The 26,674-nt window shown below is 42.8% G+C and overlaps 2 protein-coding genes across 2 annotated transcripts; both read right to left on the minus strand.

The window, feature by feature from the left end:
- Window positions 1–7,537: 7,537 nt before the first annotated feature.
- Window positions 7,538–16,655, minus strand: cops8 (COP9 signalosome subunit 8). The gene is made up of 7 exons (XM_046404543.1): window positions 16,503–16,655; window positions 15,731–15,801; window positions 15,331–15,379; window positions 14,553–14,685; window positions 9,336–9,443; window positions 9,125–9,187; window positions 7,538–8,184 (listed from the first exon to the last, which is right to left on the minus strand). Exons 1-7 carry the CDS (start codon window positions 16,572–16,574, stop codon window positions 8,105–8,107), a joined length of 576 nt encoding a protein of 191 aa, XP_046260499.1. The 5' UTR covers window positions 16,575–16,655; the 3' UTR covers window positions 7,538–8,104.
- trim63b (tripartite motif containing 63b) lies at window positions 11,391–14,542 on the minus strand. The gene has a single exon (XM_046404542.1). It carries the CDS (start codon window positions 12,836–12,838, stop codon window positions 11,795–11,797), a length of 1,044 nt encoding a protein of 347 aa, XP_046260498.1. The 5' UTR covers window positions 12,839–14,542; the 3' UTR covers window positions 11,391–11,794.
- Window positions 16,656–26,674: the final 10,019 nt, after the last annotated feature.

Genomic DNA, 26,674 nt, shown 5'->3' on the forward strand with positions numbered 1-26,674 from the left:
GACATTACAACAATGAGCACGTATTTGGCCAAAACATACGTTTGTCAACAAACAAAACTGTTAATTCTGGGGACAGTGAAGAAACTTAATTAGCACTGAGGATCAGAGACTCCATCTTTTTCACAGCGACTGGGACTCCTCGAGGCCCCTGGCCTCCCGTTAGCACCATCATGGCAGGAGGAATTCATCTGAATCTCCAGAGTGAGAGATTAAAAACACGTTCTAATGACAGGAATCTGCTCTGACGGCATTCCTCAGATTCTCTCGAGGCCGACAGATGTTTTCACTCTGCCATCCTTCAATTGTGTATGTGATGGTTGCTACACAAAGATCAGCAACAAAGCACTGAATCACGCCGCTGCAGAGCCGCCTCAGCAGTACGTTTGTCAAAGTGAACTTATTTAATTGTGTAAAGGTGATGTGTTTAAACGACACCTTATGAATAAAAATGCACATGGTGGATTTTGTCACACAAATCTGGTCAATAATTATAAAATCGATAAAGATGAGAATAAAGATGCCGTTTGTCATCTTCGTGTCTCTGTTTTCCCTCTTTTCCACTTCCTGCTGTGGCAGTTTAATCAGACGGCAGTAAAACTTAAGCTCAGCCCATCACCTCTCAGTTATCACGTGACAGGAAAAGATTCTTTCCATCCTGAGTCATCGGTATCAAAAGTGTTCTCAGTGAAGATAATTAGATTAAATGATTATTCTGGGATGTCTTTATCTCTTTATTCAGATGAGGAAAGTCATGTCGTTGCAGTCAGGACTACCGTCCCAGTCAGTATATCGCATCAAAAAACATTTCAGTAGCAGATCTCCATCATCTGATGTCAAACTACAGTGCAGCTGCTCTGCTTGTACTGCAGCATTGACTTTACAAACCAGACTGCAATGACAAGTTGCCACTTCTGGGGATGTGGTAGAAACTATGGAAACAGTCATGCTAACGAAGGGGGATATTCACACAGAAAGAACAGCAACAGCTTTTGACAATATTAATGCCAGATTGTCAACCGGACCCTCTGGAAGTGATGTGGTTGACTCGTTTCCTCATACCGTCAGCCTGCACTCTGGACTTTTGTCTCTTTTGATTTTCCTGAAGCAGATTAAACATCTTTGTTTTATGTGCTTACATCCATGTCTTTTGACAGGTGCTCAAAAAAGTTGTATAAAGTTTTTCTTGGCTCCGGAGTGAACTGCGTGGAGAGAAAGAGATGTCACCTGAGTCAACATCGGTTGGCGCTGAAGGCTACAAATTTGAAAGAAAGGGAGCTAAGCAGACCTCTGTAGGCCGCTTCCCATATGTGCCTGGGCCTCAAGGCTACACATCAGCCACTTCTAGCATCCGAATCTCTGACCAAAGTGTCTGCAATGGCGTTGCATTGTGGGTAAAGGGTGCCAGGTTTTGACTAGGAATAAGAATGTGTGAAATAAATAACATGATATCTCTGGTTCCTTATCTTGATGTCTGTTGAGAGCTGCTGCTGAGCTGGGATACGATGGTGCCACTTCACTTTTCTTCCGGTTTTGCCCAGTGGCCACTTTGGGTATTGCAGTGATAAATTCCCCTGCTGTGTTTTCCCCCTGGACCTTCATTATAACACAGACATCCATAAAAACTTTAGGTAAGAAACCTGCAAACTGCAAACCAGGAAATCAGTGGGAAAACCAGAAAACATGTTCTCCATAAAATATGATCCAGTTTCACTGAAATCTGTGATAGTTGGTGGTGTGTGTGACTGAGTGCCATAAAGCATCACACACTGTGATTCTATCTGCTTGCCATTATGCCGTGGAGAAACAGGCAGTAGTGAGGCTGAGCCAGAGGCAGCATTCCTAAAATCTGCAGCAGAATTTATGCAGATGTGATTCAAACTGACTGTCACCGAAGTGAAATCTCTACTCTGCACAACACCTGCTACCTTTCACAACATTATCACACGCACTGGTTATCTTGAGCAGCTGTGCCTCTCAAACTCTGTGAACTCAGACATGAGGAGCAGACAGGACTTGCAGACAGACGACATGATAGGCGCCGTAAATGTTCAGTTTCTATCAACCACGGTTCACAACGCAGATTGTGGTGACAATTTAACAAAAGATTAATTGGAAAAAGCGCAGTTGGGAAAACTTCAAATCAAGTGAAAGTTTATTTCAGTTGATTTTATAATTCTGTAAAACTGGAGGACAAATGACCCACGGAAAGGGGGGGTCTAAACTGAAGCAGCAGAGACTCCAACTTTGAGTCATCATCAGGGTTATGCTCTCAGACATTAGAAAGTTCCCACATGGAGTACTAACCTGAACAGGCTGAACTGTGCGTAATCAGCGCAGCGCCACTTTCATTTTAATCCATAACTTGGAGCCGGTGCATTAGAGGCGATGATCTCTCAGCATGTGCAGAGGCCAGTTAAAAGCTCTGATTTGAAGTGGCACAGATAAGGCTAATAGTACTGGAGTCAGTTTCCTGCAGGGGGAAGCTGGATTTGGGCCTTTGCACCTGGTGGACCCTGCGGTGGTCCCTGAAGAAGCCTGGGCTTAAGGAACTGGCACAACCTCCATGGCCTTCTCCCTCCATGGAGAAGGCAAGCAGAGAGTGAAAATTAGACAACCTGCTCAGACGCTGAACCATGAGGAGATCAGAGGTAACCTCCTGTGTGACAGCAGTCCGAGGTTGGGTGGCGTAATGTGACGGTGCATGATGTCACGCTCCTGAGCCTTGCCGGGTGACTCGTGCCTTCAAATATCCAGAGAATTCAGAGAAAGTGAAGAATAATAACATGGGGCAGGGAGGCTGTGGCTTGCTGTAAACCACAATGAGATGTTCGGACTGATTCTGTGGGAACACAAGTTCATGCAGTGCAGTGTGGTGAGTTAAAGAAACCTGTAGGTGGACCAATGAGCCTTTTCACAGCTGCTTCTACTATCCATACCAGAGCTGGCAGAGCTCATGTAAGAATAAAACTGGTGTTTGTATTTTTGTTATTATCAAAAGAAAACATAAAAACTCACAGCTGGAGTTCTTTTCTTTCCCTCCTTGTGAATGTTTGATTTTATCCCCTGAGCCTCTGGGGCTTTTTCACATGTCACATGATGCCCCGATGGGCAGGCCTAGGCCCCTGAGGGCCCATCCAGAGTGCTGATTCTGTTTGCCATCCCTGTAGCATCCCTGCACACGTTTGATGTGCTGGTGGGTATTTGGTGCAGCAGGACGGTGTATGAGCCAAACTACACTGCAGGGTGAGCATTCATGGTGAAGGAACATGATGTGTTTGTGTTCATGTCTGGACAACAGTGGATCTCTACGGCACAGAGGAACAAGGCCTCTCAGGCTTCTACTCTATTAGAGAGGATCAGTTCATTGTTTGTTTCAAGCATTTCGATGGAATTTAATGGGATAACAATAAAACATGGACACAGCATATTGCCAGGCCATAAAGCTTCATATTGTTTATGAAATGAAAAAAGTACGAGTTTGTATATTCCAGCTGGCTGAGGCTCCATGCTTTGAGAGCCATCTCTGCTGCGTCCCTTTGACCGTGTCTGTCTCTCAGCCTAATGCTTTCCAAAAAGTGTTATGTAACTCTGAAGCACTCTTAATTTAAAAAACGTTTCTGGCATTAGGAGGGAATTTATATTTAACTTTGTCTTTTTTAACCGAGCGCAGACTGTAAAGCTGAATAAAATGAGTGCAGGCTTTTGTGTCCTCTCTACCCTGCCAGTGATATGTATTCTTTTTCCTCACTTAATTTCCTCTGTCTAAAGGTGACGTCCCCAGGAGCACGACACGACTGAGGGGTACACGGTGGGCTCATAAAGGACCTATTCAGTTCTGGCTGGCAGCAGGGCCGCTTAAGCCAAGTCCGCCTACATATCTGGACTTTTAATAGCAGATTAGGAAATCTCCTGGATGAGAGATGTGAAGGCCAGAACTCATGGCTTGGAGCACAGCTGCATTGAGGAGCTGCGTCTAATTCTCCATTCGTGAGAATAACTTGTCACTTTGAGTTGGTTCTCATGAACTTGTTTGAGGATGTGGAACTTGGTGGACAGATTGAAGAAGTCCTCGAGTGTTTTTGTCCTTGCATAAGAAAAGTGCGAGCACATTTTTTTCTATAGAAAACAAGTTATTTTCAGGGTAAACAGAAGTGATTTATGAACCCACGAGGCTGCAGAATCTGTTTGGATGTGGCTTTTAATGAGACAAGCTATAATGCATGTCGTAAAGCAGCTTCATATTTTTCCACAATGTTGACATAATTTGAAACAGATTTTGTAAATGTAGCCATGCAATAATGCAGTGCTGGAAACAAATCGCTTTCTCTGAAGCTACGTTCCATTTCTCATTGTCAGGCTCTCGTTGTCTTTCATCTTCTTCACAGCAGGTATTTGTCCAGTTGGCCTCATGCGGTGATGCCTCTGTAATGTTTCCCTCGCTCTCCTTCTCCACACTCTTCCTCCCCCCGCCTGGCCCTTTGCACCTTCCTTCTCTTCCTTGTCAACTTCCTCCTCCTCCTCCTCCTCCTCTTGTCTGATTTCCCTCCTTTTTCTCATCACCGTCCCCTGTTCAGTCTCCCACATCCTCCTGGAGTCTTCTCTTGGTCTCATGCTCATGACTCATCATCCCACATGGAAACATTTTCACTGTGGATGTGAGGAAGCTTTAACTTTTGTTAATGAAAATGTAAATCTCCCAAATCCAAATATTCTAAATATTGCTACTTTTGATGAAGATTTTATAAACTTGTCTATGATGCATTTTAGTATCTGGGAAAAGCGAGCAGCATGTGCCATCTCAGATGACTGATCACAGCAGCTGTCAGTGAAGGCTGCCCCCTGCTGGTTATCTTGTCTCTCACGTAGCCTGAGGCTAACCCTCTCCAGATACCTCCACCTGATTTAGACACAGCATTTGTCATGAACATGTAGACTGAGCATGAGCACAATTTAACAAGCACTAAATGTGCAGTCCTCAGCAAAACAAATAGTAATAAATGTCTAAAAGATACATTACATCTGGAGTTTACTCCATGACAGAAGATTTAGAGATGGGGAGGTAAAGGGCACATATTTGTCTCTTGTCAACGCAGTGAGGAGTTGGAGCAGCAGTGACTGTGACCCAAAGCTAATGGAGCTAATAAAGTTGCTGAACATTCTCCAAATCATAACTCAGAAAAGTCAGAACACACAGTTGTGATGCCTTAAATCTGCTTTGCAGTCCAGTGATAGCTGCCTCCACTTACTGATTGTAAACAGGAAACTTTGATGGTGTCAGCGGTGCCAAAATGTCAGTAAATATGGACTGAAACACACAGGGCTCAAGGTGCAGCCCACAGCTAACGGGGAGGCGGCTGCTTTAACATCATCGTGTTTGTATACCACCCCTGCAGCTCTACATAACATCATGTCAGTGGCATGTTCGGTGATGCGAGGCAGAAGTCACCTTTGACCCCCTGGAAAAAATTACCTCATGAACAAAAGCCAACGACTCTTTGTAAGCATCCATGCAAAGGACACTCGGTCAGTGACTGAGTCAAGATCTCTCAAGAGTTTTCTTTTGTTTGTTTTTGCACTGAAACATACTGCAGTTAAAAAAAGACAGGAACAAAGGAAAATAACATAAATATCCAAATATTTCCTCATGTGTTCATTTACGCTTTTGATGTAGCGACAGTGTGACACAGTTTTTAAAGTTTAACTTTAGCTGAGATCGCGACCTTCCACCTTCACTGAAGCAAGTAGTTACTGCTGTTTGCCTGCTGTTTGTGGGCTCCATGCAGACTGAAACAAGGCTCATGCACACATGGGACGAAGAGAAAGGACACCATTTAACCAACACATGACTGTTAAACCTGCTGCTGGACCCACAGCAGTAAAAATGCCAAGAGCTTATTCTGGAATTACAGTGTGACCTTGTGCCCTCACTTCAAAGTGTTCTCCCAGCTGCTTCACCGCACAGCCCTGACATTCTTTATACACTACATGAACCTGTAAAACTGCATCGGCTATCCACAAAGCATCGTGTTACTCAGCATTAATGATATGAAAGAGTTTTAAACAGCACCAGAACTGGACTGGATGAGTTTGTTTCCCTTGCTGATTTCCTCAGAGATGTCCAGAGTTTCGTGCTCTGCAGGACTTTTTCACACGTCTGTGCAGACTGTGTCAGTCTGAGTATAAACGTCTGATCCAAACTGTTAATTTGGAGCATTCTAAGCACAGAGGAATTCCTTTATTTCAAACCCTGTAGCGCTGTCCATATGCACACACAAAGCCTGCCATGAACGGAGCTGACTGAGCATGTAAATCAGTTAGGGTTTGGTTAAGGAGGACAGAAACTGATTGTACATAAGTAAATATATCTGAGTATTATTAATTAGGACATAGTGTGTATGTATTATAAATCAACATCTATTCATTTGGTTGTGAAATTAATTGTGATTTTTTACCAACATCCTGGTTTCTATATCCAGTAGACGGTGCTGAGTTGGAATGTAACAAAGTACATTTAGTCAGTTACTGTTGTGGCAGACTCCAGGTCAGTGATCAGGGTCAGTTACCTTCCCGAGTCTGGCTGTGCTGTCGAGCCAGTGCTGGTTCAACACATGCCTCAACATGGCTTTGAGTCGACACGTGTTTTCTATACAGAGAGGGGAGCAAATCTAAACGAGCATGGTGCGCTCAGGAAATCGCTCAGTAAGGGAAAAAGCCCCATTCATGTGAGTATCTAAGACATGCATTTGTATTTTAGAAGATGTGCCCTTGATTGTTGGCTTGAAAGGCAAAAGGAAAAGTCAGCACAGAAAATACAAACAGAAGGTCTGTTTTCATGTTTGCAGTCGTCTCCAATGTGATATTTTCAAAACAAAGTGAACCATGTCAGGAAATAAATGAGCTCCTCGTCTCCACAGACACGCACCAAATGGCCCTGATGGACGCGGTTTCACACTAAATCACATCAAATGTCTGCTGCTTCCTTTTAATGTAAAGCTCCGCTGTGGACCAACAACTCCAACATGTTTCAAATTCTTCTTCTTCTTCAGAGGATGCGGACGGGACTGAAAATAAAAATCACTAACAGACTTTTATTTTGTGCCATTGATGAACATATGGCAGCCAGATATGCCTTTAAAAAAAATAAAATCTTTGCAGCGACATTAAAGTTTACAATAATGAAACATGGTGGGTTTGGTCACAGAACAGACATGAATCTGAACTTTGGAATGTTGTTACTGCAACTGCTTTAATTGAAGCAATTCATACCACTTGAGGTGCACATGTGGATGAACCCTAATAGCTTTGCTTCAGGTTATTTGCTCCAATATCAACCTGCAGTCTGACGTGGCTGCAACATCATCAATACGCTTCCTCATGCAGCATGTTGTGTGACTCGTTAACGCCAGGCCACAGAAACACACGAGACAAATGTGACGCTGTTGAGTCCCAAAGGCCAAACATAATTAAAAGTTCATCATCCTCGACTGAGCCCAGACTGTGCCAAACAAAACTCTTGAATTAAAGAAATAACACTGAATTAGAAACAGCAAAATATTTATTCACCAGTCAAAACACAAACTTCAAAATATGAGGTCTGAAATCCACACACTGATGCATGCAGGCCACAGCTTCTGTTACCTGACAAAATCTGCTTCGAGGGAAGCTTTAAGTGCTCAAACAGAATGGACTCACTGTACATACTGGTTCATGTACTTCTATTGTGTGTGAAGCATTTGTTAGGTTAGTAATAAAAACATACTGACACTGATGGGAAACACATTCCTGCAAGACCTCCCTCAAAACCAGACCCAAATGTATGCATCAGCTGGGGCGCAGAGAGCAAAAAAATAATATAATACAACATCATGTGTAAAAGATTTTCAACATGTGGATTAACAGGGAAAGCTGTGCGAGTCAATGAACGTAATTAGGCAAGTCTTGGAGAGGAGCGCGCAGCTTTCATACTCGATGACGGCTCGTGTTTTTGGTACATCTTCATCGAGGTGTGGGTCTCTGCAGGAAGCAGAAAAAGTCTGTCCAAGTTTTGTGTTCTCCCTCTGTACCAAGCAAACAAAAAATGGGTGGCAGCGGTTGTGGTGGGTTATCAGTTCTCGAGGAAAGCCACGTAGTCAGTGAGTCTGGCCAACTGCTGTTCATTTGGAACCAATGAGACAGGAGGAGGATCTGTTGAGAGAGAGAGAGGGAGGGAGAGGGAGAGGAGAAGGGGGAGGAGGAGGAGGAGGAGAAGTTGAGTCAGAGGGGAACTCCTCATTGTGCCAAGTGCTATCGATCTCCTTGCATCTCCTCAGCTTTAGCTCGGCAGCTACAGGCTCACGTGTTCTAACTCAGAGAGACTCGGCAGGCCACTGGTTTCAAGTTAACCACAGTGTCGACATCTGACCTCACTGCCCCCCCCGACCTGTTTAACAACACTGCCTCCAGAGTCTTCCCATGTGACTGTGACACAATCAGCCTGGAGATCATTACAACACTTTACATTTTATCCCGACCAAAATGATTTCCTGTGTGAGATCCAGTCTACAACCAAAATTACCAGGCACCATTAAGCCCCAGTGGTGCTGTGGGAGAGGGGAAAGAAGAGGAGGACATGTGAGGATTACTGGTGAGTGGGTTAGCGTGGTGTGCAGGACATGTGCACAGCAGATGCTTCAGCACTAACGTCCGATGATTATAGACGGGAGGACCACAACCTTCCCCTCTGACAGTCTGCATATATCAGAAGGTTTCTCTCAGAAGATGGATCAATGCATGACTCTCTGGGGTTGAGTCTATGTGATGACGTGATGAAAATTTTGACAAAATAAAGAGAGAAGAAAGGGAACAGACGAGAGAAGTTTAGGAAATATGGACATAAGATTAGGGAGATTTAGCAGATCAACAATTTCAAGAGATTTTAGGAAAATGTCATCCATCTTTTTTTGCAGAGATTAAAACGGCTCCTAAATCCCTGTTCTGAACATTTTAAAGGCTGTCTAATAAAATCTAAAAGGAAGAGTAGCAGGGAGGTGGCTGCAGGATTACTCACAAGGAGAAAACTGTTTGGGCAACAGAACAGCAGATGACGATGATGGTTACAAATTAAAAGAGCAATACTGCCACCTACCCGGCTTTTTGGGCATCACCATCCTGGTGGCAGGGTCTGCCTGCCAGCCCTGGCTCACCACACCTGAGGACAAAGACAGACGTGAGAAAGGAGAAAAACATATCCCCCATCAGCAAGTGTTTAATTGTTTATGAGTGTCAATAACACCGCAGTTTTCCATTCCTAAAAAACCTTGTGCTCCCTTGAGGAGGCTGTGGACATTCATTCTTACCTTTTACTGCCTCCTCCACAGAGTATCCCACAAAGGCAGCGAAATCCTCTGCTGTGATGGACGTGTAGGCCTGGGCCACGAGACTGTAGGCCCTTTGCCGCGTGCTCTCTGTGAGGGATGGACGAACGAAAAGGTTAGGGTTCTTCTTTTGGTCATATCAGTGATGTGTGTCTGAGTTTGTGTCTGCTTCCTCTCATTGTTTCATCTCCTCCTCAGTCCAAACAAGCACACAGTCAGGAAGAACAGAACAGCTTACAGGACTTGTCCTGGGATTTTGAAATAAAGTGAAACCATTCTGGACAGTTCAGGGTTTCCTGCCTCTAACTGCACCTTGATTAGAGCAGTATGATATAAAACGATACTGCAATTAAGATATGCGTCATAAATTTTGTGGTAGCTGTACTTATTGTGGGTCTGTCCCAGGCAAGCATGTTCCCTTAAGTCAGGAGACTGAGATCTGTAGGCCAGGCCGTCTCTGTAGTACCACAATGCTTCATTAATAACGATATGCTGAGACACATTTCACTGCAGCTCCTGCACTTGGCCATATTGTGATTCCAATACTATTTTGATTCACACTTCAGCCCCAATTTGGATTTGTTTTGAATCAAATGGTACATTTTGTTGTTGGGGCCTTTGATTTGATGAGCTTACGGGCTAAAATAAATAAGAAATGAAGACTTTCCATCTCCAAAAATACTTGACAACACATCTTGTTAAATGAAGCAAGATTCAGATGAGCCGTGGACGTCATACGCTGCAGAACGACTGCACTACAAAGTACGAGTCTTTATCACCAGGCGCTGGCTTAGGCTTCCAACACGTCAAAGCTGCCCTATTTATCCATCCTGCCTTAACACGGTGCTGTCGTTTGTGGAGATAACCTCAACAGTGACAGGGCCTCACAACACACACCGGCATGTATCTGCTCCTGCAGCCATCACGGAAATGCCTCAGGGCTGTGGCCTTTCGTGTTTTACAGCCTAGCAACGGTTCATGTGTACCAACAGTCAGCCCCCAGTCTGCAGCAGCGGCTAGCAGCAGTAACAATAACAAGAGGGATGAAGAAAGACAGCTGTGAGGGGAAGGCCGGAGATTTGTCAAGAGTGCTTTCCCATTCTGCCGTCCAAGCAGCTTCCTGTTCTCCCTGTCATCATGCTGCTCTGAAAAAGATGTGGAAGGACTCACAATATTAACCTAGAAAACTATGTCAAAGAAGTGTTTATGTGTCAACTGTTTGTGAAGGGATTTCATCTGTTTTGTTATGGTTGTAATCAAGGCTATTGTTATGAAGTAATATCTTTCTTTAGACATGATGGTGATTAAAGCAGACTAAAGCCGAGGTTATGGAGAAACGCGGATGAAATATTACTGCTTTGTCATTGAAGTTGTTTTTCCCCTCTCTAGCAGTACAAACCTCCCATCTGTTAAATGTGAAACATTGATCCCACTTCATAAAACTGCTCCTTGTGTTGGAACAACTTTCTTGCACCTGACTGGCTGCACATCGGAAAAGAAATGAGGTCTCTGAGCAAATGTTCCCAACACAGTCAAGCAGGTCGTCTCAAGGGGCTTTTTGTAACCCTGTACTCTGGCAGGCATGTATTTTTACCGCTGGCCTCTTGACCGTTAGGATGACTGGTGTGGCAACTGGGCCGGCCTTTCTGAGTTTGCCCTTCTGACACACTGGAGTTGGCTTGGAGCTGCTGAGCAAGACGTCCATGAGTGGGAGGACGGGAGTTTTATGGAGGAGAAACAGGACCTGGCCTGTCCTTCCCTGACAGTCTATTCCAGTGCTGCTATCATTTCTCACCCTCTCACCTCTTAAAAATAGCCCCTACTTTTCACCAGCAAAGGCAAAGCAGACAGGACATGGCAAGGGCTTTTATTTTTAAATCGAGCCTACTGCCAACTAAGAGCAGCGACATATTGAGGGAAGCACTGCTAAGAAACTCTATATGACCAAAATAATATCGGGTCTTCTTGTTTTCTCCCTTTGTGTGCTCCGTCAGCTTAAACTTCATGTTTCAGGTTAGCAATAAAGCAAATGGATGCTTAACTTCATGCAGCTTTATTCCACGTTCCTCCAAAGACAGATCTGGTGATTACAGGCGGCTGATCACCAATTCAACACAAACTTAGGCAAAGAGTGAAAAACATTTCCATCAGCTACAAATGAGGAAAATGATGCGCAATCAATCTTCTATATTTACATTTATCTAGTCCCATTTTTCCATTCAAACAGCTCAGAAGTACAAAAGTATAAAAACAAGTTGAGAAAAAAAATTACAATGAAATTATTGCACTGAAAGTAGGGGCAAGCGATTTTAGCCCACATCCAATGTAACCCTGAATTTCTTTCAAGATTAAATGAGGAGTTCCTGCTATAAACACTTGAAAAACCTTCAAAATCACACATTTCAGTATTTCCTACAAGTCTGTAACCACTTCAGTTTTCATTATTCCTCCTCTTCCTCCTCTTCCTCTGCATCCTCAAATTCATCATCATCAGCCACTCCAAAGTCCATTTTTGCAAGGACTGCTTCAACATGCTCTGTTGACAAAGTGAAGTGGTCCATCTTCTCAAAGCCTGGCTCTGGCCTCTCCTCCCCCAGTGAGCACTTAGCTGCATCTTTGGTCTGAGTGATAAGACCCTTGGAGGCTAACAGAAACTCAGCAGCGCCACCCTGCTCCAATGCCCTCACGGCCGTATCTGTGAGCTCTGAACTAGCCTGCAGTCGCTCACCATAACGTTTAGCCAATGCCCGCAGAGCTGCTACCTTTTCATCTTGCTCTTTACCAATCTGCTCTAGCAGAACGGTCTTGCGCTCTTCCAGGACAGCATATAAGAGGTCAAAGCGTTCAGCGAGCCCTTGCTTAGCACGCTGAGCATTGTCCTGCACGGCACGGCAGGCATCTTCCATCTGGTTGAGTAGGACCTGCAGGCGACCATTGCTGGCCACCAGGGTATCAATAGCGTTACTCAGTTCACCCTTCTGGGCCTGGTAAACACTTGCTAAAGGTGCCACCTCGCAGTCCTTATGTTGGCCAAACACTTTGCACATGGAGCAGGTGGGTGCCTGACAGGTCACGCAGTAGATGTTGATTTTCTCATCCTCGTGTTCCTGGCACATCGGTTCTTTGGATTCCTTAGACTTCAGGGTGGTTTCTGAGCTTCCGGTCCCACTAACTTCTTGCTGCTGTTTATAGATGTCGATAATATTCTCTACCAACAGGTTGCGTTGGAGCCCATGGACACCATGGCGGTCAAGCACAACCTCAAACCGGCAAGTAGGACAGCGAAAGACGCCACCAGAAAAGCGGTATGGGTTGCGCGAGTCGTAGAGGTCGCTGGCACAACTACGGCACAAGTTATGTTGACAGGGCAGGATGACCACAGGCTTGGTGAACATGTCCAGGCAGATGGGGCAGCTCAGCTGCTTCTCCAGACTATCCATTGGGCTTGGGGGCCGAACCACAGATCCTGTCCTCTGAACATCCATTATGGAAAAGTCTCTGCTTCCAGCTGGATGAGTAAATTACCTGATTTTCACAAGAGATAACTAAAAGCTTAACCCTCCGTTGGTTTCAAATAGTTGGCAAAATAAAGGTCGGACTCTGCGGACGTAGCAGCCTCAGTGTGTGCTGTTACTTCTGAAATGCTGATATCTATTCTAGCTGAGAGCTAGCAGCGCTGTCCTTTATACCAGCCCCTCACAGCCGGTGACATCCGATCCTTCTCACCAACCAGAGCACACATTCCTGCCTGCTTGCTGCCTTAGGATCTTTTCACAGAAATGTCCCCCTCCTACCCAGTGCTGCATGTGTCACATGTCCCAGTGGGCACTGTGTATCCTCCTTGCAGAGACAGAAATGGTGGACAGAACAGAGACAGCCAGGGTCCATGTGACTGGCTGAGGAGCCCCAGCTGAGCTCAAATCGGTAAACAAGTCAATGTCAACATCCTGTGACTCCTATGTTTGGATGATTTTATCTCCTTTGATTTGTTATCATTTACCTAGTCTGCTATTTATAACCAGCTCTGTTTACTACAGAAAACACAGTAACTTTATTATAGAGACTTGTTTTTGCATATACTTTTGACACGTCCAAACGTGAGAACAAGAACTGGTATTAAATCAATAGAAAATTGACAGTTTGATCATTAATTACATTTTTATCAAACCATCAAATGCAAAAAAAAACTGCAAGGCATCACTTGGGCTCTGGTGATCTGGGATGTCCATTTGGTATTATTTTTTCTCATTTTAAAGCCTAATTTATGGTAGGTTTATGTCAATAAACAGTTGGGTCATTTATTTAGATGCACTCGAAAATGTTATCTTTGCACAAACAACAGTAAAACAATATTCTTAAAATAGTGTAAGAGTGTAAAATTGGTAAGTATCTATCTACTCGCTAATAAGAACGTCTGCTACCTTATTTCAAGCTACTTAATCAAAGACTTTTTTCAAAATAGTAAAATGTGCACCTATAGATTCAAACACCCTGAACTGCCAACATTCACTATGTCCAACTGCAAAATGTAATCAATGGCTGTCCAGTTGTCTTATGACACAGCTGTACGTCAGCATCCCAGGCACATCAACAACGCGTCGTCAACAAGAGGGACAAGCTATTCTTAAACTCTTACACAAGAGATCACATCACATGAGACAAATGCCCCAACAAATGTGACCATGAGGGCAACATGTTTTTAAAATTACGCATTTGATGTAAGCAAGTGATGTGTGAAATCAACACACAAAAGAAATATTTTTGATGTTCAGTTACATTATGAGAGAGTAGAGGTGGAAGTACGTTAAACTATAACAGTAAATCTAAGTGTAACTGATATCTTATTCATCTTTATCTTGCTGAATCCATCTGAAGCAGCCTTCACTATACCTGTACATTACACTTCAGTGAAATGAAAAGGTGCTGAAAAGAGTCACACTCAGTCACTTAATGTTCCAGTCTGTTATTTCCTCTGGGTTGCATCATAACTACAACTGTCTTCATCTGCTGCCCCCTGCTGATGTAAAACCAAATCGTGCAGAGCAAATATTTAATTGACTTTAATGTCTCTACAGGTCATTTTGCTACAGCTTCCCCCCAGCCAAATGGTAAAAAAAGATCAATATTTCTAAAAATTGTTTTCTTGACCTTAAAAACTGGACGTAAACAGAGCGAAATGTCAACAAGGCTTGTTATTACCTCGAAGGGCTTCCATGACCGGAAGGATATTCTCTGACCACTGGTAAGCTGCGATGGCTGTGTAGATCCCTGGAAAGTCTCGCTGCCAAATGCGTTGGCCAACAGCCCAAATAGCCGTCAGCTCTGGGTTTGCCTGCACACAAGAGGTGGAAAAGCATTTCAAAAATATTCGTCACGCTACTACAAAGAACAGTCACACCCATTAGGATACTGATGAATCACAGTATGACATTTTTTAACTACCCTGCCCATTTTAAAAATGTGTTGTGACTGGATGATCATTATTATGAATGATTATTCTATTTCTTATTGTAGGCTTGCCATCCTTAAGCAAAACACAGACGAGTGTATTTCTGAGGAACAGAAGACAGTTATGGTGTATTGTCCCACTGCTATGAACGGCCAGATTTAATTCATTCAGACAACTCAAGAAAGCAACTTCATGTGTTACTGACAACAAGTCATTATACATCTGTGGCTGAGCTGTGTTTCATAATGGGCAGATTTGGTCAAAAAATGGTCTGCAAGTATTAAGTACAGTGTGATAAATAGAATTTAGCTAATGTCAGACAAAACTTTGTTTGCTATTGAGAGTTTTATTATTTTTGTCACGTATATTAGAGTTAAAAAAGGGACCAGGTTCCACACTGTATTTTCCATAACATATCTATGCAATTGGTATTTATAATCACAGGAAGGACAAAAACATTTATTACCCTAAAACGGATTTCAGCAGCACTTACTTAGCAATGTCTACATTATGTTTTGACATTCTTACCGATTTAATCGCTTGGGGAGTCCGTTTCCAGAGATACCTGGCATTATTCCTAGTGGAAGTTAGACAATACACAGAATAAAGTTGCAGATAAGTGCAGCAATAGAGCACAGGGTGAGCAGTGACTTAACTGAACAGACTATACACATGTATGTGCATTTATTCCCAGTCCAAATGTATAAACTGTGAAGCCATCAGTTGTTGGTGGACGCCCTCAAATTACTCTTTCTTCTTTTTATTTTTTTGCTTATTCGAGCAACTGAAGGAGATCGTGTCATTTCACTTGATAGGTCGATGGACTTAAGCAAACCACATGTGAATGCATGTCCCATTAATGAACAACCATAAAGACAAAGAGAGAAAACCCCGCCCGCCACAGCAGACAGAAACCAAGTTGACTTACATGTCATTATGAAGTAAATAGAGCGCCAGCAACTGAGCGTAGACTTGAGGTGTTGCGATGCCCCCTGGAGCCTGTTAGAAATGAATACAGCCGTGACATTTACGCTTAAAGCTAAAAACTGCCACACTTTTCGTTCCTGCACAATCCATATGGCATATTTTAAAGAATATTCGCTGACAGACATCAGCTACAGATTGTAACGTAACCTCCGCCACCAGCACCGGTCATCTAGTCAGGGTTATGTTGTTATTTTCCTCACCCTCTGCTAACGTGACAGTCCCTCGCCTTAAAGGACCGTTAATTCTTGAAGATAAATGACCAGTTCCGAGGCTACCCAAACGGCACACAGTAACCCTAACACTTGCTTTTACGTGTAAATAAAACAGTGCAGACATCTTAGCTGTGGTATGTTTACTAACACAACGAAAACCTCTCTGGCTCTCTATGTTAGCCAATTTGCTACCTACTGCAGGCTAATAGCAGCAGTGAGTGATGCTGACTCTGCCACTTTCGTTTCAACGAAGACAATTTTTGTCAGCATTTGTTCATTGAAGAACTAACACAGAGCATAACTACGTTAGTTTAACTAGGCTTGAAAGTGGATTTTGCGTTAAAACAGTGAACGCAGGCTAGCTTCTTAGCCATTACGTTAGCTTAAAATGAGCATGAGCTAACTTAGCTAACTGTCGGAAGCGCTTCTGTAAAGCCCTTCAGAGACAAAGTCTGCAAGACAACATTAATGTTGACACAAATAATAATTACGATCGCTTACCTCGAGCTCTTGAGCTTCACACTGCTCTAATAGTTTATCAAAATTTTCCTCCATAATCACAGCAGTAGGCATGATGATGCCTAGCTGTTGGTGCACCCGGAGCTCCTTCTTCTGTATAATAACTGTAGATTAACAGACGTCAGAGGTGTTGGTGCCCTCAAGCGGCTGAAGCACAAACGACAAAACCTCGACCACATTCAGAGTCAATTACACTACAGTGAAGTACAATACACACTGCAAATATCACCCATTGTAAATTGAAACTAAGTTAATCAAGCACACATAAATTACCACCAAATGAAAAAGGAATAATTTCTTCTTAAAAAGCTGACAAAATAAAGTCTGCATTCATATACCGTACATATCAAATGTAGGCCTGTTTTGTTCTTAGTGACACCTTTTGTGTGATCTCCAAATTTATTTACTATGACAAAAAATGACTATAAGAAGAGAGATTCAAATAAATTTTGTTAAGTGGTAAAATCTGACCTTCATGTTCAAGTGTGAGAAAACCTCAAAGTTCTATAAGTCAGTCTTGTAGGGTTCAGCTGTCAACTGTTTCCCAGCTTGTTAAAACAAGTTGTGGGTCAGAGAAATGTTCAGAGAAACCTGTACTTGCAAAAATATCCTTCAATTTTCATTTCTTTCAGGGATTTAGAGAAAGTTTCCCATCAATGATTGTGTTCTTCAATAAATTACAAGGCCCATTTGTGAAGAATTGAGTCTGGTGTGAGTGAACTCCTCGGTGCTGAAAAATGCTGCCTCTCTTCTTAAATTCACTAATGATCTTCTGCTGCCTGCCGATGCCCGTATTCTGTATTTTAATCCTTTTTGATCTCTCCATTTTCTTTGATGTTGTTGACTACATATCTTTTTCCCCCATTCGAGAAATGGCTCAGCACCACAGGCAGAACTATAATGTGCTTCCGCTATTTTGACATCTTCAGATTTTTCTTTCAGTTGTTGTCATGGAAAATGCATCTGCATTCTCAGTTCATCTTTCCTGCTGTTCCCAAGCTTTTGGTTCTCGCTGGCATTAGGGGTGAGATCCCTCTACATTTCTTTCATTTTAATGACAGTAAATGTGGAAGTTTCATTTTGCTCTTCAAAGCTTTGTAGTTCACTTGCTTCAAACGTTTATGCCAAATAATGTTAAACCTTCTGTCTGAAGCTTTTTTGAAATTCCCATTTCTTCCATCATGTGTCACTTTAAAGCCTTGTGCCATCCTGTTTTCTACAGGTGACACAAACAATGTTCTTAATCTTTTGTGGTAATACTGGATATCCTACAACCTGTCATTGACTTCATTTTAGTTTTTAAGGGACAGTTCACCACAAAATGAAAAACATACATTTTTCCTCTGACGTGTACTGCTGTTTATCCATTTAGATGAGTTTTGGTGTGAGTTGCAGGGTTTTAGAGGCGTCTGTTTGAAAAACTCAATCAGAAATCACAACCCAGTGACTGAAGATAATCTGCAGACCTCGTTGTGAGCAGCTTCATGTTGGAATCATTTTCTTCTTGAATCACAGAGAAAAAGGGAAGTGTGCATCATGGAGGAGGGTAGCTAAGCTAGCTAAGCTAACTAATGTTACAGCTCAGGCTGGGAGGACACCGTTAATGTTTACATCCTGCCCTGTCAGGAGCACGAGCCTCTCGTCCATTAGCTGATGCACGTTTTCTTCAAATTCACATTCGATTGCACTGCAACATCCACCATTATTTCCATTTTTATATGACTTCATTGTGAAATAACCTCCAGTCTGAAATGAAGCCAGATGAAGACATTTGGGACAGAAGTATTGGTGCTGATGAAGGGGAACTTGATTTGGTCGGTCTGGGCTGTGGGAGTATGTCTTAAAGAAAAGGCTCATGTAATCTTGCAGTGACTGAAGTTGCCACTTACAAGCAGCATTGCTCACTTCTGTGTTTTGTTTTCATGAGGCTCTGCAGCTCTTAGGCCTCCATGGCAGAGAATTGATTGATACTATTTTTGGCTCACAGCCCGAAGCACTGGAGGGTTTAAGGGTAAAATAAATACCTGCTGCCACACTGTGAAGTATTCCTTACTGTACTGCCTTCTCTTCTTCTTTTCTGAAAAAAATCTACAAGGTGGACCCTTCATCTCATACTTGCTCTGACACATGTAAGACAAACGCAGATGATTGTTATCCAAGATGGTGCTCTGGTCGCATCCTCAATAATTAAAGTATCTTGAGAGCAGGATCCCTGTTGTGATATGGTCTAATGGAGGGGATCAGAGGAATGCAAAGCAGTGGCGTAGCGGTTTAAAAATCCTGACACAGAATTCCTCTGACACATGAATGAATCAAACATTAGCACGAGGAAAAAAAATATGAGAAGATCTTCCCTCCCCGAAGAGCGGCTTTTAAAAGTGTAAACCAATCGTGAGCTGACTCTCAAGCTGCCCACAATGAGGGTTAATCACAGTTTCATAAACAGAAATTTCTGAGAGGAATCCTTGCATGTGTGGTTTAATTCTGCTGGATTTCCCGAATGCTTGCGAGGCAGGGACAGAGATGACGAGGATAAAGTCAGCTGAAAATAACAATAACAAACAGCATTTCTAATATACACAGATTTTTTAAAAAAATTTTTTAGCTTAGCTTCTGTGCTGTAAATCCATCTCAGTGTTTGACTTCATGAATCAACCTCACAGTCTGCAGCATCAATGGAATCCATGATGACTCGTGCTGCTTCTCCTTCTGTATATAAAATGTTCTCCTTCCTGTCCCTCCCAGCGGGGAACCCTGAGCCTACAGCAATCTCACATTTCACATCCATGTGGTGTGTGTTTCAGAGGAGGGGGGCAGAATAAGCGATAAAAATGATCGTTTTTATTCTCACGCTGGTTAATTAGAACAACCAACCAAATGTTGAACAATGGAGAGCAGATCACAGAGACAGATTTTTTTAGGGAGTGGAGAGAAAAATATTTCAACAGCTAATCATATAGAGAGGAAAAAGCACTGAAGTAACACTGTAGTCTGAAGGCTGTTGGTTGAATAGAATCAGAATCAAAATCAGAATTGGCTTTAATGCAATGTAAGTGAAGAGGTTTCACATTACTAGGAATTTGTCTTGATGATTGGTGCATACATAGAACGTAAGAACGAGCAACATATAATAATAGAATAAATTAAAACAAAATAAAATAAGTAAAATAAATATGGTTCTGGAGGTAGGACAAAAGTGAGGTAGTACAGAGTGGAGGTAGTGCAAGTAGGTGAGGTTAACAGTGGTGGTGGATCAGCACATGAGTAGGTAGCAATTCTAATTTGTTTATTTACTTATTCCCCTTGAAAGTCCGGTATGTCTGAAGTGCCCTTCCCTTCAGCCAATAGCCGCCAGTGGTTGTAGTGGAGTGTATGACTGTCAGAGTACCAACAAGAAAAGAAAAGAAAAGGTAAAATGCAGCATTTTAACATGTTGTTTCTGTGGCTTAAAGAGCGGGTTTGGTTTGGTTTGGTTGTAATGTTGGTGTGATTATCTGCAATCAACTTCCACTTGTATGAATGCTTCTCTGATTTGGGGACGGAGGCCTGCTTGTCTGATTAAGCCACTTGTTGAACTGCCAGCATAGTGTTTGTTTTTCTCCCCACTTCATTCACTTTCCCAGTCTCGCCACGTCAGTGAAAGCTTTCAAGGTCACAGTGCAGCGTCACTGGAGGGGGGAGTGAGTACTTATGTATCTGTGGGCATTTCTGAATAAACTTCAGTAAATCGTTCTATTCCTTTTGTGATTAATCTCAAATCATCTTGCTGCACAATCAGTACTTTATACTGCAAGTAATATTCACATACTTTTACTCAAGTAAGGCTCTGAATACTTTTTCTACCACTGCTTTTTAATAAAATCAAGAAGAGCAGCTCCACCCGCTTTTCTCGGTCCAACTTATTAATTTGACACAAAATGATTCTAAATTGAGACAGAACACAACAAGGATACTCTCCCAGATAATCCATCCATCATCACTTAAGCCAGACATCACCCACCCCCTTTTCCCACAAAGTGTAATGTCATCATTTGCTTCCATCCATTGAGTTTTCAGCCTAATACCAGGGGGAGCTCAGGTCTGGAAGCTGTGTTAACAGATATTATTGATTCACACAGATGTGCTGGTTCTACTTCTGCTCCGTTAACTCATTCAACTGTAGCTCCACCACTGTTGTATAAATCATCCACTCTGACTGCCGATCCCTGCAGAGAGGAAACCCGACCTCATGTTTAAAACAAAGTGAGACATTTGTTTGTTTAAAATCAGGTCAAGCTGCGTGTCGTCACTTTGCATCCACCGCTGAGGGCATCTCAGTCTTTTGTGGCTGTAGCTGGAGCTCCCTGTAGATGGTGGGGGGCTTCCACTCCATCTGTTCGCCTGTTCCGTGTTAAAAGATGTTTTCTGAGAGAGTTCCTGGTGGGTTTGAGGAGTGAAAGGGTGGAGATGAACAGAAGAGAAGAGAGGGAGGGTAAACAAAAGCAGACAGATGTACGACACACCTTATTTTTTATTCATAATGAGATGTGAGAAAAATGTTTTGTTCTTCTTTTGTTTGCATGCATTGCACTGCCAACATCACCACAGCCTCGTTTACACGTTAACAATATGTTGTCTTTAGTCTGACGGTCTGAGGGAAAGCTGAGCTCTTAAAATAATTTTTCACCTTCTCCAACGCAAATTTCAGCATTTCTGGAATTTTGACAGAAGTTTATAGGGAGAAGATTTTGATGGATCAGCACTTTGTGCCCATCATTTCTGGTTATGGGAAGTTTTTAACGTGCATTGCATGTACATGCGAAAAAAAAATGATTGAATTGACTTGCATACGAAAACACATGAAACATTTAGTTAAACAAAATACATCCACCTTCATCACCCGCTACTGATTAGTCCCACAGCTTGTGCAGACATGAGAAAGTATTTTAAACACTGGAAGTAGCATGGGATAAAGAATGCGGCATATGCTGTGTTTGTGTGTTGCGGAAAATAAAAGTGCTTGGTTTCCTTAGCAGTAGACAGCAGACAGACTGCTGTGGAGGATCAGCCCTCATTTTACACAGATTCATTTTGAATACTAAAAGATGCATTAACATGTTTACATCTACATGTGCATATGGTGTCTCTCTCCTCCTGTTGCCCTCACACACACACAGTAAAATCATAAATACTGCATCTTTCCATCCCTTTCGGGAATATCAGAAAGATGTTGACACGCACCCGCCTACCATCTGTGATTTTCACCTCTTGGAAAGAACTTTAATGCTGACGATCCGCGTCGTTCTTGGCCAGAGAACATAACAAACCAGAGGATCAAAGGGGTTTGAGATCTTGCCAAGATGAAGTATGATATGTGGCTGAGCTGCAGTGAGCTTTATGTTGGATCCAATTCACGGCTAACCCTGGGAAACACTCCGCAGTTATTGGCCAGTTAGGATTAAGGAAAAACAAAAATGGACTTTTTCCAGCTTAAAGCTTAACGAGTAACTTAACACCTGCTGAGATGCCCGGCAGGCCTGAGCTCTGTGTTAGTGTGTGGTGCACCTGTTATCACACCCAGCAGTGAGTTCACGGCGTGTCAACACACCCTGAGCTTCACGCTCAGCAAAAAGCCCAAAATGTTGGCTTTTAAGTATTTTAATTTCATCTAAGCTTTACATCTAATTTTGTAATGCAACGTTTCTGTTATGTTGAGTTAAGATTAAAAGTAAAAAGAAAAAAAATCTTGTGTACACATTCAGCTACGACAGAAAGTTAAGAGGAGCTTAAGGAACTAAATTAGAATCAAAGGGAAGTTCAACACATTAAACAAGAAACAAACAGTGATGATGGGTCTGGAAGAACAGCAGGGTGCCGAGCTGCCAGCTGAAGGGGCTTTGTAGATCATCTCCACACTGTTTCATCATCCTCACTGCTGCTGCCGTGTACAACATGCCAACGTTCAGCTTAACAACACGTCGAGGCTTAAGACACGACGGGCAAGCAAATAGGAAGTTAGAAATTCCTTAAAAATGAGATTCAGTACACCAATAGGGCAAACTCTCTGCAACACACACACACACACACACTTTTGTGAAGCTTTTAGCTTTCACAGAGGGCTGACCGTGCGTTTCGTGGTAAAATGTGATGACCTCATGATGACCAGACAGACACAAAAACACACAAAGAGGAAACTGGGTTGTCTTTTTAGCCTACTGAGAAATTATTCTTAAAATATTAGCTACGGTCTGAGACTCCTAACAAGAGCCTTCTGGGTCTGTGCTAACAAAGCTTTCTAAAAACAGCAGTTCCTCCTTTACCAGCCTGTGATTCGCTTTATCCTGTCTGCTTGACACATGGTTTGCAATAACATTTATAGAAGGGAGATCTTTATAGAGTCATATAAAATATGTAAAGTAATCTGCAGCTTTTATTTGTCCACCACTTAATGATGTCGTGCTTTGAAGCCTTAAATGTCTTTTTAATTTGGTAAAACTGAAACTTACAGATCACAGATACTTTACAAGAAAGACAGACTTATCTCACTTAAAAATGTCTTCCTGACATTAAAGAAATGTTAAAGCATAATCAAATTATTTTCACAAAAATATAACAAACAAAGCAGACGATGCAACAAAGAACTGAGCCCAAACCGGACTGAAATACTGAGCAAACTAACGAGGGAAGGAGGTGCAGGTGGGGAGATGGAGGTGGAGACACACAGGTGAGGGAAAAGCGCTGAGGAAACTGGAGGAGCTGATTGGCTGAACAGCACTAACGAGGCTGACACAGGACAGGAAGGAGACGCAGACGTCAAAAAGGAAGCACAGGAGGACACGAATGTGATGCATGCAGCCGTTCATGTGTGGAAATGAAATGATGAAAAAAGCGGAGAAGCTTGAAGCACAACTGAGCAGTAAACTGGATAAATTAAATGTTATTTGGATCATTTTGCAGGCTTGTCAGCCCCACTGCTGAGTGCAGATGAAATGTAGCTAAAGTAAAGGTAGTGTTTCTGAAACGTTAAAAGGTAATAAGAAGTTACGGTGTCTGAGACAGAAAAGAGACGATGAGCTCTGGTTGATGCGGGCAGGTATGAGAGTACAATAATAAACTTACAGCATATATCATAAGTATATTGTACGCCTAAAGACAACCTCACTTATGGACATCCATTACAATAAGAAGCACTTTGCTGAGAGGAGAGCAAAGTGCATAAAGGTGATGTACTGGAGCTTAGTGGCTCTTAGGGGTGCTGATATGTAATCTAAATAATGTAGCATACGCTGAAATCGTAATGTATATTCAATCTAGACTGTTTCATTTTCAGTTATATTAAATACAGTGCTGTTGCTGCATCTTTCCAGCTACACTGAGCAGTTCACAGGCAGCCTCACAGGTCACATTTGTTGTGGTGGGGATCAAACTTGCGACCCTGTTTGCACAACATGGCACCAAACACAAAGCACATGCCATCACAAGTAAATTGAACTTCATTCGTAGAATTGGTGCCATACCCCTTTAAGTCAGTTTGTTTATTTCTTTCACTTTGGCGAGTTGTATTTTGCCTTCATGACTTCCTGTCTGTGTTTCAAGTGACAGACACTTGCAGGTCAAAGGCAGCATCTGTCCACTATGAAGCCCTCATACACAATGTGCAAAATCAGGGGAAAACAAATAATGCAAGATGGAAAGAATACGAACCTCAGTTCACACAGTACCTCTAATCCTAACGAGGACCTCATTAGGACCAGACTTTGGACCCCGTGAGAACTACTGATCCCAACAGGGCTTTCATGCACATGAGTGGGCTCATAAGATCAGAGAGTTCATTCCCATCGCTGGGCACTTTGTGCACAGACTGCTGAGTCAATCAAAGCCTCCGTCAGTGACCCTCATTCATTCTCAGATGCTTGTAAACGTGACTCAGTACCTGGCAGCTCATTAAATGTGCTGCATGAGTTTATTATCACTGTTTCGAGCCTCCTCCTCAGTTCACTGAGCCGCGGTCACATTTCAGCCTGTACCAAGGGACTGGCTGTGGCAGCCGGATGCACTGCCTGGGATCTCAGGGCAGCAGACCTTTCAACAAGCCACCAGATCATCCTGAGCTTTGGGGGGATTTGCAACTGACCCAGATTTTGCAAGGAAAGTGTAAATAGCAGCTTTGCATGCGTACGATTTTGGGGCGTAATTTGTCTGAGCCCACACTCAGTAATTAACTGACGCCGTGCAATAGATTATTCCATTCCATATTCTGACAGTGGTGCTAATGAAAGCACAATGCGTGTCTGTAGTTCTATTTTTGTCCAGTGATCTTGTTTTCAGTTTGTTCCACTGCGGCTGTTGAAATAAGACTTGACAAGCTTCTTGCTGGATGCTGTACCATGACATTTTAGCTGTAAAGAGTATTGGAGACCTTCAACCAAAGTCTCAGCAATACAGATCCTTCCTTTGATAATAACAACCTAAAAAAAAAGGCGAAAAGAAAAGACAACCCTAAATTCATACATGGAAAATGTTATCTTGAGCTAAAGGTGTGTGTCCCCCACATGCCACACTGACGAAGTACCAAAGCAAATGTGCCAAAAATGTGCAGATGCTGTAATGGCACCACAGCAGCCCTAAATCTCTTTGTGGATTACAGTACGTCACTGCTGTTTCTGCTCCAGCTGTTTTATTTTCTGCGTCGCAGCAGCAGACGGCACAGAAGCTCTTTGGTTGCTTGCCAGTCGGCGCTGCAGCTCTGCATGTGTCAACTGAAATCAAAGTCTGTGTGCATCAATTTGTACTTTACAGTTAGGGGGCTCTCTGGCAGCGATGATGGCAGCAGCTATTGATGACCATCGAGCAGAGTGCATCAATAATGCAAAATCTTATCTGCACTCCTCTTGAACTGTCTGCAGATGGACAGAAGGCAGAAGGTGCAGGCAGCACTGGAAAATGTGAATTTTCTCTGAAGGTAACTTCACAAAGGACTTCGAATTCCTGGAAGCCCAGACAGAACACACAGTCCCCCACGATATGCACACACATTTGTTTCTCTGCACTGCTTGCTGTATGTTGATTATTTGATTCTGCACAGGCTGCTTTCGTTCTGTTCAGAATGCACACTGCTATGCAACAACTGCTTGTATTTCATTCCTCATTTGATTGAGTACAGCCTCCTTTGTGGATGACTGACTTTAATGAAAAGATTTGTACAACCTCTCTGAACTCAGGATCACCTAGCCGGACTGGTTTTCCTGCTGTATCACTGCTGCCTGTTTGCAAAGTATGAACAAAAGCAAATCATGCAAATCTGCCTCAAATCTTCCTAAAGTAATTTGAAAGAGATCACTGAGAAACGTGCACTGCACCTGATTATAACACCAAATCTAATGAGTCCGTGTGATTCTTACATTTGGTTTTGCTTTTAACTGTACAAGGCAGTGATATGCTGACAAATACATAAAATGTATGACCATCCTGATAATACAATATAATATTTAATATGAAAGTCCAGGACCTTGCTGAGTGAAAATACCTGCTGCAGAGTCAAGATTACGTTGACAATCAATCAAACCTGAACATCTCTGGACGTTTCAGATCTGAGTTGAATTGTCCGCCCTATAAATTATTCAAACTGCCGTACGGAAACCAACATGCCATTGTTAAATTATTTATTTTTATTTCTGGGATGTTGCAAAGAAACTTTGAACCTGAGGTGTGTCACGTAAGACGTCCTGTTCTTAATGAGATGTCTTCAAAGAAAGAGACAAACACAGAAGAAGAACCGTCCTAAAATGGCAGTGCAGTGACGTGTTGTCAGAGGAAACAGAGGCCCCTTGGCAAACCGGCTCTTCCCTTCAGCAGCAGGCTCCCCTCCAGCTGGTCAGTGTATCCCGCCACATTTCTAAAACAAATCAGGAATGTCTCAAGAACCACAAAAACTGCCTGAAGACTCCTCAGATCCCAGGCTGATCTGAACAAACCCCCCCAGAGGTCTCGTGTCCCTTCCCCTGACAGCTCAGATCACAAGGGTAACCTACAAAATATCAAGCAGACGGTTTTAAAGATGAGGCTGATAGGTGCAGATGATGCTGCCGATGTCTCGGTATCTCAGTGCAGTCAGTGACATGTCCAGGTTGTGAGAAGTGGCCATTCAGGACTGTGGCGCACAGCCTGATGTCCGT

This window comes from Scatophagus argus, chromosome 11, assembly GCF_020382885.2.
Source record: "Scatophagus argus isolate fScaArg1 chromosome 11, fScaArg1.pri, whole genome shotgun sequence".
Classification (NCBI taxonomy): domain Eukaryota; kingdom Metazoa; phylum Chordata; class Actinopteri; family Scatophagidae; genus Scatophagus; species Scatophagus argus.